This window comes from Gopherus flavomarginatus, chromosome 15 (assembly GCF_025201925.1).
Source record: "Gopherus flavomarginatus isolate rGopFla2 chromosome 15, rGopFla2.mat.asm, whole genome shotgun sequence".
NCBI lineage: Eukaryota > Metazoa > Chordata > Testudines > Testudinidae > Gopherus > Gopherus flavomarginatus.
The window spans coordinates 17,170,663-17,189,568 of NC_066631.1; the positions used below are offsets into that span (position 1 = coordinate 17,170,663).

Here is an 18,906-nt window from a genome sequence, read left to right on the forward strand (position 1 = left end):
GTCTTTGGCAGACATGGGACAACAGTGAGTTGCTAGATTTTAATGCTGCCTATCCAGGTGGAAACAATTGAATGACAATGGATTAGCTGAAGCCAGAAGATACTTTCTCCACTTCTCTCCTTCCAGCAGATATGTTGGTGGGAGTGGACGGTCACTAGGAGCAGAACAAAGACACCAATGTGGTGATTATAGTCTTTAAAAAGGACTCAGAGGGGGAAGATTCAGAGCCATAAAGGAAGTTTTCGGGCAGGAGACAGGAAGGGAAAAGACCAGTCAAGGTCCAAGAAGACAAACTGGGGTCTGAAGGTTCCATGTTTCACAAAACAAGCCATGCACTGCAGCAGAAGGACTCTGGATGGCCCAGACAACTCTAATCCCAGGACAAAGAATGCTGTGGAGTGGTGAGTACAGCAGGGAAATGCATGCAGAGTTTATTATTTTTGTACAGATCTGTGTATTTCATGTGTGATTAAGTGAAGAGTAATGCTGTTAGAATCCTGTGCAAAGTGTCCATGTGTTTTATCCCTGTAAGCCTGAAGAGTCAACCTGTGAACCCAGAACACCACACTGCTGGAGTTCTAGGAGAGGAAGCATTTAAGCTACAAGGAATGTCTGAGGGTCAACCCTGGGTTTAAGGGCCTGGCAGGGGGACTGTATGGTAGCAGCTCTCTGGAGGAGATGCCATAGAGAAATTCTGCAGCCAGGGAGAGGCCCTAAAATAGCAGCAGTGCCTGGATTTCCTTCAGATTCTGAGGGTTTAACACACGTGGTGATTCAGCAGCTGGATCCACTCGTCCATCCCCCAGCAGTCTAGTGAGTGGTCAAGAGTGGGTGCTCAACAGGACAAGAGGGTTTGGTTTTGGGGAGAGAGGGTGTGTTTCTTGTTTAAAAGAAAGACTGATAGTTTGGATTCTAAATTCAAGGGTTTGTTTGGTTGAAGTCTCTACAAAACATGGTCATGATCCTGCAGGTGGATCTGCAAGGGCAGATCCTTACAGAGCCGCACTGGCTTCAGTGAGACATCCTGTGAACACCTCTGCCTGCATGATCAGGGCACAAATTAATAACATGTTTTCATGAAATTAAAGGAGATCCAATGCAAACAAGTTATTGTCAGGATTTAAACCTTTCCCCATCAGCATCCCAGCTGGAACTTTGTAGAATTGTGCTTGAGAACCAGAAAGTGGAAATGACCAAAAAAAACCCCCAAAACCCCAAAAAACCCCACAAACACCCCCATGCAAATTGCCTAGTTATTTCCATGGTCTGCATTGAAAGAAATGCAAAAACTAAACTAGCACCACAAATAGTGAAAAATAAATCACATTTTTAAAATGCAAGATGCTTTCTGTTTTAATTATCTAAGGTAAATGTCAGTAGCATGCTATTTTAAAAAATAGAGCCTGTTTAACATAATAGTAGTATTTAAATATTTAGTTCTTAACTCTGTTCCCACTTTTGCCAGTTTGAGACATATTTAATAATTACTTGTAGTTTTATCAAAAGATCCTGCAACAATCAGAGATATGAAATGGCATCTGGCATCTTGCAAAGGAAGACAATCAAGTGTCTTGGTTTCATAAGGTTGGTATTGTGTGTAAAATTATGCTTGGAAGGGTCTCACCATAGACGCCCTAACAGGAAACATTGTATTTTTAGCAGAGCTATCTGAAATTTTGGCAATAGAAATGGAAACACTGGAAATTTGAGTGTTTAGATTTTTTTTTGCAAAATTTAAGTGTTCTCCCAGTTTTCTAAAACTTCCAATTAAACTATGCAGCTAAAACAGTCCTCTAAGCCAAAAAAAGTTGTGGGTTTTTTTTTTAGCAAAATTAGGCTCATTTTTAAAGGTCTTTGCACAACAACAAAATCCTCACTCTCCCCCATTGGTTCCAAAATCCCAATCCACAAAGATTTACAAACACAAATATCAAAATTTTCCAACTGTGAAGTCCTACCAAATGAAACTGCAAAAATGTTTTCAAAAAGTGTAGGGAGAATGTGGTCATAGTTTTGAACAGCTATAACTGTTATCATAAAGACAGCTGCTGTCCTTCTGACAAACACTGGACAGCATTTTGGAATTGAACAGTTGCCATATAAAGTTGCAGGATACATACTTAAGAGATGAAGAGTGAGATGAAGCCGCACAAATGTGAAAGTGAGATAGGTCCTGGTGACTATGGAGAACAGCAAGGTATTTCACAGTAGCAAGGGAGTCTAACAAAAGGTGCCTATTTTCAACCATTGATAGAACCTGTATGATTAAAATGTGATGAATCAAGATGAGAATCAGACAGGCCAAACCTGCTTCAAAAAAATGCAGAAACTGGACTTGTTTTTGGCTTAATTGGCTTGTGAGTTGCTTGTTGCCTAGTTTTGGCTTGCAGCTTGATTGGCTTGCAGCTTGTTGCCTTTTTTTTATTATTGGCTCCCGGAAAGCAGGGCAAGGGGGGGGTGTGGCGGAAGTCAGGGGTCAGCAGCGGGCCCATCACAGTCCCAGACTGCATGGCAAGGGGATCTAGTCACATAGAGTGTTGGGGTTCTTAGGGATTGGCTTGTTTGGGCCTTGTTTTGAAATGGGATTAGCTTGATTTTTGGCTTATTGTAAAAGTCAGGGTGCTTATTAACCGCATGAAAGTTGGCAATTATGATGAGAATATGTCCTTGAAATACTAACCACATAGGAGCTAGCCTTGTCATAGGAAAATGAAAATCATCATTCCCCTTCCCCAAAATCATCATTCCCCTTCCCCAAAAAGACAAGGGCCAAGCTCTCAGCAATTTAGTTACTAACTTTTTTAGTTTAAAATACTTTCTCCAGAAGCAACCTACTATTAAAAATTCATACAGTGACTTGACTCAATACAGGCCATGCTCACACTCTGATGCCCATAATTCTCAATAGGGAATGCACTTGATCCTAATGAGTTGTTCCTGCAAGGTGCTGAGTGCTCTCAACTCCAGCTGACTTCAGTAGAACTTAAAGTTTTCATACTGGTAACCTCTGTGCAGAAGGCTTTTTATGTGTCATGCGCTCTGTCTAACAGGTCCAATTCTGGTCCTTCTGAAATCAATAACAACGCTCCCATTGATTTTTTGGACATGCATTTTCACCATCTGACTTCTTGCATTAATTTAGAGCCCACTCCTGTGGGGCTAGATTCTGCCCTGTGCAGTGTCAGGAGTGCAAAAAGGATTATAAAAGAGCAATGCAATCTTCGGGGTCCCCAGGAGGAATTCTAACTGACTCAAAGGGCCCCAGGGAGTACACACCAGCACACCTACCGCACCACCTTTGGCCTTATGATGACCTCATCTAGGGTGACCAGACAGGAAATGTGAAAAATCAGGATGGGGGGGGGGTGTAATAGGAGCCTATATAAGAAAAAGACTCAAAAATTGGGACTGTCCCTATAAAATTGGGACATCTGATCACCCGAACCTCATCCCATTTCAGACACTACCAGCAGTGGTGCCCTAGGAGGAAGCAGGCATTATAAACCCTGTTGGGATTCTGGCTAGTCCCAGTAGAGGGCCAGAGAGTGTGACTTTCCTGTGCATCCATGCAAGAGGTGATCAAAATCTGATCCATATAATTTCCTAGAAAGTCAATGAGATGCCTCTCATGAGTAACAATTGAAGGATCAGCCCCTACATTTTTAGGGTGTCAGCTAAGTTTAAACTAGGACTAAACCCTCACTGGAAAATTCTATCACATTTGACAGTCTGCTGAATACCAGCGATAATGCAGTCAGCTTATCATTTGCTTGAACCCCAGCCTCAAAAGGAATGTCACTTTTGGCAAGAGCCACAAAGGCACCGCAGTATTAATATGGAACAGAAAAATACTGACACTCGATTACAGACACAAAATACGGCACGCAGCAAACTTCCTTATCAAAAAATAAATTAAGAAATCCACACTTGCTTATTTTTAATTTCTCTGTTTCAGCTGGATCCAGAAAAATAAATGAGCAGAATTTTAAACTTGAAACATTCTGTAGCTTTGTTTTCGCAGGTTGGTTTTTCTTGAACAGCCAGATGTACGTTTGCACAGTGGAAAAAGATTGGAGTGGGGCTACTCTTAACTTGGTTGATTAATGGCATTTTGAGCTGGGTTTTCAAGTTGTCCTGACAAAGACAACCAGTTTGGGATCTCTCAAGTCTTTCCTCACTCCTGTTCCCTTAAACCTCCTCCACACTCCCTAATGCCTTGTTTAAGTTTAAAAAAAGGCAAAGCAAGAACTAAAACTATTTACTGATTTATGGATGACATAGGATATGGACAAGCCTATGCTGGTGAAATTTATTTAAAGAGTTCTCACTAGTTCTAAGGCAAAAACCCTAGTGTGGCAAGAGTCTGGACCTGTTTTACTACCATGTAGTACCATGTTAGTTAAACCTGCTAAAAGGCAAGTCTAATCAAGTAACAAAAGATCCTCGGGCCAGAGCATTGACAATTGAAATGGTGGGAAATTTTTTTATGTTTTTTTTAAAGAAATAGCCTGATCTACACATAGCTTTTGTACTGCTTTACCTTCTCCCCCACCCCCCTCCAGTTTGGAACTGTTAAAGCAGTACAATTCCCCAAATGTGGATGCAGTTAGACCAGTCTAAGGCTCTTTTATACTGGTATAACTGCTTCCAATCCATACTCAGGTTTGTACTAATTTAAATATTTCAGTAAAAAAAAAAATCAGAATCTGTGATGAGGTATACAAACCCCACTCTGAACAACAAGGGGTTAGCTTCTCTGGGCGTAGCTAGCTCCACCCCACCACACCTGCAAGGCACGCACAGATTGGAGGAGTTGTGGAAGAGCTCACTTGTGGGCAAGAGAACAGACCTTCAATCCTCTGCTCCTGAGGAAAGGGCTGACTGAAGGCAGGAGTTTCCCAGACAACCACTGCCTGAAGCCCCCTCCTTGAGGGAAGGATGGGCCAGATTGTGACACACCTGAGAAGGAGTCATTCCCCTCTCTCTTATTAATTCAGTTTCTTTGCATTAATACCCCTTACTTTTTTGTTTATGGATTACCCTAGAAGGAGAGAGACTTTTGAAGTGACTTAGCTGGAGGACCAAGTCACAGGAAGAGGCAGGCTAGCACAGGTGCCAACTCTGTGGTTGCTCTGGGGCTGGAACACCCATGGAGAAAAATAGTGGGTGCTCGCCCCCCACCCCCTTGATCAGCTCCCTCCATGGGTGGCGGGTATAATAGGCCAGGGAAGGCTGAGCCTTCCCTGGTGCAGCCACCCCCTGAGGAATACCTGGGCTGTGGTAGCCCCACCCCTTCCCTAAGGCCCTCCCACGCACCACCTGTTCCTGTTGCCGTCACCTGCCTATCTGCACTCCACCTCCCCCCTGCCTTGCAGGTCCCCACGCTGCTTGCCATGTCGCGTCTCCTAGGGACAGGGGAGTGAGGAGGGATGTTGCGAGCAAGCAGCAGGTGTGGGGGTCTGGTGGGGGAGTGAGGCAACTTAGCTCGGCACTGGGGCTGCTGGCTCGGATGCGGAGAGGTGCGCTGGATCTAGTGTCTGGCATTCGAGTGGGTGCCGGCTCGGCCTCAGGCAGGGCGAGTGGCCTGGCATGGTGCCCAGCCTGGCTCTGAGGGGTTGGCCTGAGGTGGGCAAACTGGGGCTACTCTGATTGGGGGAGGCTTCAGGGCTCCTCCTGTTACGGTGGGGTGGGTTGCGGGGCTCCGGCATGTGGGGAGGCAGGGCCTCAGGCAGAAGGGGTGGGGCTGGCTGGCTATCCTTCTCAAAGTGGGGGTTTCACCCACCACCTATGGCTCCCACCCACTGGTGGGCCTCATGCATCAGTTCCTTCCCTCCACCCCAGCACCTCCTGCCTGCTGGTGATCAGCTGTTTAGGAGTGCAGGAGGCAATGTGGAAGAAGGAGAGGAGTAGGGGCAGGAAGACGTGAGGGAGGGGCCAGAATGAGGTAGGAAGAGGTGGGGCAGGGGTGGGAAGAGGCAAGGTGGTGGCTTGAGGAAAGAGGTGGAGTGTAGGCGGGGCATGGAGCACAGCAGGAGTCAAGCACCCCTCGGAAACTTAGGAAGTCAGTGCCTCTGCAGGCCGTTGCAGAGGTGGAGCAGCCACGGGTTGGAGATCCTCAGCAGAGACAAAGCTGCTATGTCATGCCTGGCAATGAGTCAACCCATTCATAGAGCCCGACGTGAAATAGTTAAATCTGTATGGAAACTGTGCAGACCTGGCCTTAGTGACTCTCTAATAACCCTTCACAAACAGGATAATCACAAACTCTGCTGCAGAGAAATGCTTCATTCAGTTAGTGATGTCTAAAAGAGCAAATTACTCTGTGCTGTACAATAAAAGTTACAAACAAGAGACTCAGTCCTACCCTCAAATGTACCGGCATGCAATGGTACTAATGCTTTTGCACAATTGCTCAGCAGTGCTGATTTTACATGACAGGCATACAGATGCTCAACATTGGCCTAAGTGCAGGATCAGGCACTTAGATGAACAAAAGCAAGAATAAAATCAGATGTGAGGTTTAGGTAGTAACTTAAGTGCAATGTGATTGGATGCAATTTGCTCTCATACACTAATTCAATTAGAGGGATGCTTTCAAAATGGTGCACAAGGATTAGTTTCTTAACTCCCATCAATAGCAAGAGCCACACAACAAATCCTAGAGCACTTCTTTGAAGATGTAACTCATTGCCCATCTTTGCACCTCTTCCCTGAGTGTTGGGTTTTTTACATGGTGTGATCACAACACCAAAAGTTTACAAGATGAAATAAATCTTTGAAGCTGTGGAGCTGCTGGACTAACACTGAACCAGACAAGAGTTTAAGGTTATTTGATCAAAACGTGAAAAACCCAGTGTTTGTATTTTGTGTTACTCTGCCACTGCACTCAAGGGAAAAATAGCCATTGAAAACAAAAGCAATGTACTAATTGTATTTATAGTTTCCAATCCTAGGTCTCCTAAGAAAGCTCATCATGAACAAAACACATACTGGGAGGAATAGGTATAGAATCACCACACAAGCTCCTCTACACCCACTGTTCAGTCGATATTCACTCCTTAGCAATGTAAGCCAATGTATGCCAACACTAAATCCGGTTTTCCTTCCCCAAAGGAGCTATTATTTCCCATGAAAGAGTATTCCATAAAGCACAGCAGAGATCTACAGAACTCACAGTAATAACACCATCAGTTTAAACAGCAAGAATGCAAATGGGTGAGAGAGCATTAACATTCTAAGACACAATGCACCGCACAGTAAATTCATGCCGACATTTCTTTTAATACCAGGTTTTGTAATTCTATATATTGTATATGCACATTCCATGTTGGGTATAAGCTACCTGCCGGTGCCCTAGCCAACTGTTAAAGAAAATTCTAAGCTCTATTGGTAGAGAATTCACAAAATAAAGATTAAAAGAATGGGAAACCAAGGTCAAAGCCATGAAATGCAGTGAATAGTTTAATTCAGTAGGTAATTTTGTCAATTTTAAGTCTTTTCAGACTCAACTTTAAAAGTCTCAATTTGAAGTTTAGGAGGGACAGTCCTGTCGGTAAGGCACAGGACACAGAATAAAAAGATCTGTGATCTACTGCACATTATGCCACAGACTCTCTGTAAAACCCTGGGCAAGTCACTTAGTTTTCATGTCTCATTTTTCCATTCTGTAAAACAAGGGATACTTGCTTACCTTACATGAGCATGAAAACACTTTCAAGTCCTCATATAGCACTACAAAATCACTGGAAAGAAGACCGGAGAAATCAAAGTATTGTTGTGTTGTATTCATTGGGATAAGCTAGCCTAACTGAGAAAATGGTGCTGTATTTTTGTTATGAAGCATTAACATGAATGGAAGTAGTCAGTGTATTGATAAGGGCAGGAGCCTTTGAATGTGAACATTTTTGGTCAGATCTCCAGTTGATGTGAATTGCCACAGCTTCATTGAAGTTAATGCTAATTTACACCTACTAAGGATCTGGCCTTTTATTGTAATAAGTTTCACGTGTGTGAGCTGTTTTTATTAAAAAGACCCTTCTTTAATATTAAAATATAATATGCTCTAAATGGTTAGCCATGATCCAATGACAATATTGCTGCTTTTTGCAGTTCACGGTGCTCTAGTAAAGACCCTAACACATGTGCACTTTCCTATCTTTTCTCTATCATACCACTCCTCACAGGAGGAACTAAGTTGAAGTTTGATTTGAAACCAGGTGAAATAAAAGCAGGCAGATTAAATAAAATCCCTCACACATGAAGGGTTTTAAGGCTTATCGAGCTTATAAAAAAATCACATCATCATTGGAGTCTTTAACATTTGTGAAAGAAACAAGATATGCTCTATTCATAAATGCCATACTTAAAAGGTTATTGTGCTATGTCTGCATTGGTAAAAGAATAAAATGGCCAAATCCATCTGTGCTGCCAGTACTCTGACAGCTTTGGACATCAAACGACAGAGTCACCTTTTTACATTCTTGTCTTCTACAGCAACATGTAGGGAAGCAAACAAGGATGCATGGACAGCTGGCTCTGCTCATTTGAGGGCAACTGGGTTTCAGTTTCAGTAATATAGCCAGGGCCATCCACATAGCTTCTAGTCGCCAAAGCTACAGAAGAATACACCAACCTGAATGGAGCTAGAGGTAGTATGGGTTTTAGCAAGAATTTCTATTAGCAGAATGAACACTGTAAGATTAATGTGCACTTAAACTGTACATTATTAGCATGTTATAGGGCAGGAAAGGTTTCCTATGCCATTTTTAAGGGTGGCTGTGATGCTGGCAGACCAGGTGGCAGCTCATGCCAAAGCCCCTAAAGAGTGAACGCAGACCAATGCATAGCTGGAAACCAGTCTGGGTTAGCTGTGTGTTAGTATTGTTAAAACAGGTATTAGATTTATAAAAATGTGTTTAGACTCTATGAAATGCTTGTAAATTGCTGCACGCATTAATTTCACTTACAAAATCTGTATCCCAGATTAAAAGGTAATATTTAAGTGTTTGCTCTGTGACTGTGAAAGTTTTGCTCTGATACTATAAACCCCCCCAGTCAGGGGGGAAGCATTAACAAGTGTGAAATATTATAGGGATAGTCTAGATCGGGGTGGGCAAACTTTTTGGCCCGAGGGCCACATCTGGGTATAAAACTTGTATGGCGGGCCATGAAAGATCACAAAATTGGGAGTTGGGGTGTTGGAGGGAGTCAAGGCTCTGGATGGGGGGTGGGCTCTGGGGTGAGGCCAGAAATTAGGAGTTCATAGTGTGGGAGGAGACTCCAGGCTGGGGCAGGGGGCTAGGGTGCGGGGGGAGGGGTATGAGGGCTCTGGTTGTGGGTGTGGGCTCTGGGGTAGGGCTGAGGATGAGGGGTTTGGAGTGCAGGAGGGTGTTCTGGGCTGGGACTGAGGGGTTCAGAGGACAGGAGGGGTATCAGGGCTGGGGAAGGGGTTGGAGCTCAGGGATGAGGCCTCAGGGGTGGCAGGCTCTGGGTGGCGCTTACTTCAAGCAGCTCCCGGAAGCAGCAGCATGTCCCTAATCCGGCTCCTATGTGGAGGCGTGACCAAGCGGCTCTGCGCACTGCCCCGTCTGCAGGTGCCTCACCTGCAGCTCCCTTTGGCCGAGGTTTCTGGGCAATGGGAGCTGCAGGGGATGGTGCTTGGGGTGGAGGCAGCAGGCAGAGAGCCCCTTGGCTGCCCCTAAGCATAGAATCTGGAGAGGGGACATGCCGCTGCTTCCGAGAGCCGCGCAGCAAGCCCCTGACCCTGCTCCCCAGCTGGAGTGCTGGAACAGGGCAATCCCCTGATACCACTCCCAGCGGTGGGAGCTTGAGGGCTGGATTAAAAGGCCTGACAGGCTGAACGCGGCCCACAGGGTGTAGTCTGCTCACCTCTGGTCTAGATAATACTTAGTCCTGCCATAAGTGCAGGGGACTGGACTAGATGAACTCTCGAGGTCCCTTCCAGTCCTATGATTCTATGATTAGTTTACCACAGGAGGTGTCATCTCCTGCCCAACAAAAGAAGGCCCATAGACACCAGACAAGTCATGTATAACATTAGTGGACAAAAGACTTTATGTGCGCAAACCGTTGTCCCATCATCTTGAGCTCTAGGGGAATGGAATAAAAGTCCCTAAGAAACTGTTATCTCTATGATGCTTGAACTCTGAGGGGCAAAGATTTCTAAGTAGAAGCAAGGGACCCCTGACTGTTTAGCTTGGGATAGCCCTAAAGAACAGATAGAGCTTGCATATCACAGCAGCTTCTATAATCTTTTGAAACCTAACACTGCAACTCATTTGTGTGAGTATGTTAACCTGCTTTAACCATGTAAATATCTCTCATTTCTTTTCCATGGTTAATAAACCTTTAGTTAGTTTATTACAGGATTTGCTACAAGCCTTGTTTCTGTCTTGAGATCTGAGTTGCAACTGACCTGGGTAAGTGACCGGTCCTTTGGGAATGGGAGCAACCTGAATATTGTGATTTTTGGTGTAAGGGACCATCTATCACAGGGGCAAGCTTGCCTTGGTGGCAAGATAGACCAGAATGCTCACGATCTGACAGCGTGCTCTTGTTTTGACTGCTCTTGGCATCTAAAGTGGTCTAGGTAGTCTACAGGGTCCTTTTTCCAACAGCATCTTGGGAGACTTCCTCTTATGCTTGTTGCCCCTGCCATTGTGATCCATGGCTTTCTGGATTTCTGGAATGGATTACTGCAATGCCCTCTACATGAAGCTTCCTTTGGAGACAACTTGGAACAGACACGTGGTATAAAATGCATTTACCCAGGTTTGTTTAACAGCATTAACTACATGAACTACATGGAACTTGTTACTCCTCTCTCCAGGAATCACACTTACCAGCAGAGCTGGCTGCCCACATGGAGTTAGTTAATCATCCCCCAAGGAAGGATAGTAGCACACCGCCTCTGCACACCCAGGAACTTTGGCAGGCGTGCTGCCTCCAACAAAGGATTGTGCAAGCCAAGCACAACTGAGCCGCCTCAGTTTTACCTCAGGCAAAACTCACTGAAGTCAATGGGAGTTACAACTGTATCAGATCTCAGGGCGGGTCATAGCAGATTAACAATATTTAAGCAGATCTTCCCCTTCATGGTATATCATAGGATTTGGTTCTGTGGACAAAAAGACTTCAAGTATCATTCCAGACCTTTCTAATTAACATGTGAACAAACTTTTTCTGCAGTTTTTACAGTGGGAGAGGTGGTGAAATGACTTCCCTGGACAGCAAAACAAATATTTTTAAAAGTTTTCAGCAAATCCCCCTCCCCATGTTTCCCCCCCCCCATTTACATAGCTACACTTAAGTAAAAATCTTCTTGCAATTAGAGAGCATCTCTGACATCATTTGCCCATTTGACATTTCCTGGTGGCGGTTAAGAGATGATGTACACGGCTAAATAATGCCTGAAGCATATGCAGCAAACGTAGACAAATGGAGTACAATTTGCTTGTGCTGTTTGTGCGCTCCAAGCCCATGCTGAACAGACAGAATGACATAAGATTATTTTTCTTTCCATTTAGTGAAATGGCTAGCTGAGCTGCTTGCAGCCTAGAACAAGAAGACACTGTTGAGATAACGAAGGAGCTTAAGATTGGTGTAAAAATTAAAAAAAAAGGAGTGCAGCTGACAAGGTATCTAGAATGAATTAGAAACAACATTTGCATAAGTCCTTGATTTTGTTTTTAAAGGACTTCAGGAAACTGTTACAATTCTGGCACACTGCCTCTGTCCTCTTCCCTTTACTAAAAAAATTTTTATTTAAAAAAAAATAAGGTAAGAACGACATCTGGGAGAAGCTTGGGAGTGTGTTATTACAAGGAAAAGCACAGAGTCATGCTGCTGCAGGCATACAGCAAAGCTTTACCTACTAATACTTCACTGAGCAAGTCTCTTGGCCAGTGTCCACTCCAACTGTCAGACAAGATGTAAAACAGAAGCCCTGGTCACGAGGGTCATTACAGATTATATGGCACTTTCCAAAACAACAGGGTTGTTAATCCTCATTTCTTGTCCAGATTCCAGATGGGATAATTAGATTCTGTATATAATTCCCTTTGTAGTTTCAAATAGAAAAACTCTAATATTAGCTACAAAGTTATGTTACATGAACATAAGAACGGACATACTGGGTCAGTCCAATGGTTCATCCAGCCCAGAATCTTGCCTTTCAACAGCAGCCAGTGCCAGATGTTTCAGAGGGAATGAACTGAACAGAGTGATTTATCAAGTGCTCAATCCCCTGTTGTCCAGTCTCAGCTTCTGGCAGAGTTTTAGGGACATCCAAAGCATGGAGTGGTGTCCCTGATCATTTTGGCTGATAGCCATTGATGGACCTATTCTCCATTAATTTATCTAATTCTGTTTTGAAGCCAGTTATACTTTTGGTTTTCACTACGGCCCCTGGCATTGAGTTCCACACGTTGACTCTGTGCTGTGAGAAGTAGTAATTCCTTATGATTATTTTAAACCTGCTGCCTATTAGTTTCTTTGGGTGACCTCTGGTTCTTAAGTTATGAGAAGGGATAAATAATACTTCCTTATTCACTTTCTCTACACCATTCATGATTTTATAGACTATCACATCCCCCCTCAGTATTCTCTTTTTCAAGATGAATAATCCCAGTCTTTTTAATCTCTCCTCATATGGACGCTGTTTCATACCCTTAAACATTTTTGTTGCCCTTCTCTGTACCTTTTCCTGTTCTAATATATCTTTTTTGAGATTGTTCAGTACAGAGATCTGTCACCCACCAATGAACTTCAGCCATTCAGAAATGGCTGCCTTTCAGTGATGAGTGACAGATCCCTATATACTGTAGCATATAGCCTGTAAAGTGCTGGGTGTGTCCTTCATGACGAAAGGCACAGTGAAAGTAAAGTTACTGCATTTGCAATCTCTAAATATTCTGTATGAGGCTGTAGGGGAAAATTTCACCCCTGGTTTAAACTCTATTAAGGTCAGTGCTGTTGCACCAGGGATTAATTTGGCCTTCACTGTTTTCATGTATTTTACATAAACGTTAACCACACATTACTATGAATTCCTAATTGTGCACCTTTAGCTAACTAAAAATTTTATTTCAAAGACAATAGCATTTTTTCTATACAAACTACCTGAAAAAGCTGAATGCTAATGATTTACAAATGAAGCATTTCATGTCTAGCCCCCAGAAAGGCCAAGAATTGAACACACATGTAGACTGAACTCTGGTTTCACTTATATGGGCGGTCCCTTCCAAAAGAAGAATAACTTAGGGCTTAGTTACATCAATCCTTCTATTGATTTTAATAGGAGTTGATTGGGCTTTAAACATGGCAGTGCAGGAAAGCTCATACTGTACCTGATCTGGCACCTTTCACAAAGATACTCAAAAAAGCGAAGGTGCAGATGTACCATTCTTCTAAAATGTATGCAGCATCCCCCTCTAGTGGCTAATCATCAGGATAACAACTTACAACTGCTAACAGCTAATGGAGTTACTCCTTTAGCCCAAGCAATAAAGGTCAGTTCTTTGCTGCTGAATGTCCTAATTGAAAACAGATGGTAAGGATAATTAAACAGTGACTACAGGGAGTAACATGGCAGCCATTTTTTGTACAGCTGCCTTTCACAAAATAAATTCCTCTACATCTACCCACTGAATTTGTAAGCTACCGAACACCCAGATAGAACTCTCTGACTTGGACAGCTTCCATGAAATACTGCCCACCAAAAATGTATTAGCATAAAGCTGTTCTGACATCACATGAACTCTACTCATGTACTGATCAATGCAAGCATCTGGTATGATTGAGGCAAGCTCTAAAATCCCTAGCAGATCAGGGTTTCATTATGGACCAGAACCTTCCCAGTACTACTGTTGCTGCTTGCCACAGGCTTCCAAATAATTTGCTAGTTTAAAGAATCAGTTAGAAATACAACTGGTTTGTCATTTCACATTAAAGGAGTAAGGAGCAAGCAGGAGGCAAAACTATGGCTGAGATTTATAAACAGACAAACATACAGATCAGAGCTTGTAACTTTAGAATAAAGTCCTTTATTTGAATAAACACTGTGTGCCAAATCCTGAAGTCCTTACTCAAGGAGTAGGCTTGCAGTCCTTAACAGAGGAAATCCACCAACTTCACCCAGTCCCTGTTCTATCAAACTCCAGTTGACTTCAAAAGAAAATTTTACTTGACAAGGACATCATGGTTTGGCCCCATACTTTTAAAGGTATATAGTGATAGCTCCACACATGTAGCAAGCACATAGCTATAAGAGCTGGCGTGAAGGTCTTTATTGGGATTTAATTATCAGAGAGCTCTCATTTTTAGGAAGCATCCTTAGGGGTAAAAAGAGATGAGAGTAACATTTTATCCTAGGTGCTATAATCCATGCTACATTGATCAAACAAATATGCTGAGTTCAGTGTTTTTCTGTTCTGTAATACACACTATGGAATGAAATGCTGATGACAAATAAGTTGGGAGAGGCTCTTTACTTTCTGGAATGGGATATTCTGGGATGTGTGAATTCTAGTGACAGGTAAGATAAGCAGGCTGTTACCTGCAGGACAAGTTGCTGCCATGCGGTTGCCAGTGGCTGACCATTGCCAATGTTGCACATGCTCATTCGTTCTGAGGGCTGATTAGCACGTTCAAGCTGCAAGGAGACATTGCGTCGCTCTTCTTCAAGTGCACGGGTGAGCCGCTCGAAACGAGCCTCTTGCTCTTTAACAGATGCCAAAATGCTGGCAGCAGACCTGATATCATAATCATCCATGATTGTTCTCAAATGTTCCTGCCTGTTAACTGACCAGGGCAAATGGAAAGGGTTAGGTAAAGGGGCAGGAGGGCACAGGTCAGAGGTTAAGAATAAAAAATACATGTTAATTACTCTATTAAATAGCATTCACTCTAAGACACAAACTCCAATTCCTCTTTGAAAAGACTTCATTGCCATCCACTGATTTTATTTTAAATTACCCCAAGGCTTTCCTGTTTAAAAAAAATGCTCACCTTAGATACAATTGTTATTTAATTCCTTTGATCTTTCTTTTAAAACTTATATCTCAAGAGATTTTCATGCCTCTTGCAAAACTTTCAACTCTGCAAATAATAATGTATTTTTAAAAGGATATAAAGATAATATTACTTTCCTCTTTTTTTGCTGGAAGAACATATTCTTTATAACTATTCATCTGGCATCTTTGTCTTTCACAGCAAGGACAATAATAGTTAAGGCTTTCAGATAGTGAAGCTTCATGCTTCTGGACATCAAATGCCACACTCTTATTGGTTTTATACTTCATTTGTCCTAGCAACGTCACTAATTGGGTACACATTTTGAAGGACCCTTGTAAAATTAGGAAGTTGGATGAAAATATGTTCATGCTATAATGAGAGAAAGAGGTGGCAAATTATAATACAGAACATGCTTTTTAAATGCAGACTGAACAATTACAGATGAAGCTTCTCTAAGCCATGATTTCAGCATCTTCTCTTGGATTGTATTACCAGGGTATTTGCATGCATGATAACCAATGAGAATTTTCAAACACAGCAGTCAGTCATGCAGCTGCTTGCTACTAGTGTAAATGAGGAAAAACAAAAGGACACCTTCCATGGAAAACGTACAGGTTTGCTTGTCTCCACATGTTGGAAAAACACAGTAAATCAATCAAGTTTCTTTTGAGATGTCTCTGCATTGCCTATGTCATTTTAAAGATGTTCTCCATATTAAGCCCTCTCAGCATGTGTGTGATGCATGAAACTCAACTTCCCACTGACCTTGCAAATGTATAAAGTTAATGGGGAATCAAAATATTTTGATATAAGAATTATGAACATTATGTAAAGATGCATGGTAGTTTCAATTCAATCTCTTTCCCGAAACTAAACTATAATGAGTAAACTATTTACAATATCTGGAACTCAAGTGCTCACAAGACAATATTCTCTGCTTCCCCACAATTCAAGCAAGTTTCCTGTCTTGTCAGAAGCTACAGTACTTAACAAAATTCTTAATGTGTCCTTTCAAAGGGCTTTATTCCATTTCTATGTGATTCAGAGGGTATAGTTACCTGCTCAGCCTATAAGCCATTAGTTCCTTTTGTTGTCTATCTACAAAAAGCCCACCATGAACTCTCGCAGCTCTGCAACTTATTGTTAACTCCTAAGGAGTAGCCCAAGATCCTTTTCGGTATGGAAGAGCGAAGGAATTAGGCACTTCTCTTCAGTCTCGCCTGAAAAACAGAAGACCTCGACTGTCACCATAACAAGTCTAATTTCTTTCAGTGGCTTGTTTCTTCTTTTTCAGCATTTCACAACAGAATCTTCACGGTATTTTGTAGACTTTGGGCTGGATTCTGTCTTCAAGGCATAACCCTGCAGTAGTGAGGAGGGAAGGGGCTCAAGTTGCAGCTGGAACCATGGAAGGAATTCTGGCTAACTCAGATCCACCAATCTTTAGCAGGTTGCAGGCATGCACTCTCCCCTCCAACCAGCCTTCTTCACCGGCTGATGGAAGACTGCTACCACCAGCCATGCTAGTCTTACGGATTGACTGTGCTCCTAAGGTAGTCTGTAATGAGCTGCTGTGTCAGGGTGCCGCGGGAAGAGAAAGTTTTTTGTTCCCTCTCCCACATCCCTTCTGCACCCGTGCAGACCCAAGGGGTATGTAAACATTCAAAGTCTGCATTAATACTGCAGTTTATGAACTGAAGAACATTGAGGAACGCCATATGCGGAAAGCAGCAAATCATTCCTTTCTCCTAGCTCAATTAAATGTTGTCAAATTGCGATATAGTAGCAGAGGTTAGGTTGATATGCAGTGCACTTGCTGCATGTAGAACAAGGTTTGTGTAACTCTATTCTGTAGCTGTGCTATTCATTTCCTCTTCCTACTTGTAGGACTTCTCATCTGTTAGGACTGAACTTCCCTGGTTGTTGTCTGCAGCTCTCACTTTTCTAATCTCCCATCATTGCAGTGCAGTTTGGTTCTATCCTTTATTTGGTACCCCTCTAATTTTGGAGCCATCCACAAGTTTGATCATGGCTGAATTTATAGCAAAGGAACACCTGGCAGAGACAAACCAGGGTTCAGACAAGCTTCTTATTAATGTATTGATCCAAAAATCCTCTGGAAATCTTAGGGAGTCCTGAACTTGGTTAAAACATCTCTGTGGAGGGAGAAAAAAATCACTGTTTGAAAACTGGCAGATACCTCCCCAATGTAAGCAGCTCTTCAGAGCACCCGGGAGTGGTTCGTGGACTGTACAATGGTCCGCAGACTATAAATAGAGATCTACTGCCACATGTGATTTTAACAGGAGGAAAATAGATGTGATCAGTTGCAGTCCTGGTGTCACCTCTCCAAATGTTCCCCTACATTCCTCAACTCAAGAGCAGGTTGAAGCTGAGTTCCTGTGGAAAACTCAATACTACAAAACTTACCATACTTCTTCTAACAGCCTCCAAGAGAAAGCACAGTAAACTCAAGATCTTTCTGAAGCAGAGCCTCCAGAGTCTAGCAGATGACACTACCATGAATTAAAGATCATTCAAAATTTAGGGATTCAGAAAAGTAATGACTTTGAGTGATCAACAAGCATCTCTCTTGGCCTGAGCTAACAAAGCTTTTCCCAACACACACAATATATCACTTATGATCTGTTTCTATTATCTCTCTGGTACTCTGGAAATATTCCTATAAGAATCTAACTACAAAAAGGGAATTAGTTGGAAGTGAGATGGAGAGGACACCAAAATGGAGTATAAACTACTTTAAACAACTTACAAATCTACTTTCCCCTTACAGTATAAAAATAAAATGCTAGAGAATTCACATTGTCTTTCTCATAAGGAACATCTAACAACTAAAATTTGAAAGGTGAAGAGTCCCCCCCCTTTCTCCCCAACTTATGACTTGAAGCAATGGTGTCATTAATACAAAGGAAAAAGACATGGCTGATCACTGAGCTGCTGTATACTTTTCAAGCCATGCTCTGAGAACACGTGACAAAGATTCCCCTTTAGAAAACCCTTGAATAAATGTAGATGGCTTCTAATGCCACGCAACTGAGAACCTCTTCCCATCTACAAAAATGAGATGATATAAATAATCATCTCTAGAGAATCCTATAGCTTTCCATGAAGGAAATAACATGTGAGCCTCTTTGCAAATATAAATATTGCGTTTCTTTTCTTTGTGCAAAGAGAAACACAGTCAGAAAATAAATGCACAATTAGTGACCATAAAAATCCTGATTGCTATGCAGAAACAGCAGCAGAACCACTAAATAACTTTTAAGAATGGTTGGACAAAGATAGACTTATGCATTTCAAATGATTTATTAGTAGATAAATACTTGCTTGCTGTTGATTGCATTTCCAATTATTTACCTAGTATTTGAACAATTTACACTATCAGCAGTCTAGACTAGATAAAAAAAATTACTGACTTGTGAAGTTAGTTACACAGCCTGCGACTTGCAATTTGCTACCATTTGTAAATAAATCAAAGTGTGCTGGAAAACCCTATAAATAAATGAAAAATATTCAAACTATAGCAGCCAGGTAAAGATTATTCCTTAAACACAGCAAACAACTGCATAAAGAGTGTCAAAGGCTATGCTGACAAAAGCAAATCTATTTTGTCCTACCTACGTGATCCTAAATGTACTATTATGTTGCTAGAATACAGACCAGCAGTAAATTGATCTGTCTTTTCTGATTGCTCATATTTAGAATCAATGCACCACGCTGCCTCATATGGGTCAACATAAGCAAAACTAGTTATTTAATCAGCGGTTCTCAACATGGGGTCCCTGCTCCCCAGGGGGTCCCTGAATCATTTCAGGAGGTCCACAGCCAGAGCCCCAGCTCCAGCACCTCTCG

General features: G+C 42.4%; 1 protein-coding gene across 9 annotated transcripts in view; it reads right to left on the minus strand.

The window, feature by feature from the left end:
- Window positions 1–18,906, minus strand: part of ARVCF (ARVCF delta catenin family member) — a 457,340-nt gene that overhangs the window by 226,201 nt on the left and 212,233 nt on the right. For 7 of the 9 annotated variants that reach the window (XM_050924166.1, XM_050924165.1, XM_050924167.1 and 4 more), the window contains one exon: window positions 14,576–14,820. The exons of the other annotated variants lie outside the window; for them this stretch is intronic. In XM_050924166.1, the coding sequence (XP_050780123.1) occupies window positions 14,576–14,791 (216 nt within the window). In that variant the 5' untranslated portion in view covers window positions 14,792–14,820. The remainder of the gene's footprint in view (window positions 1–14,575; window positions 14,821–18,906) is intronic. 9 annotated transcript variants of the gene reach the window in all.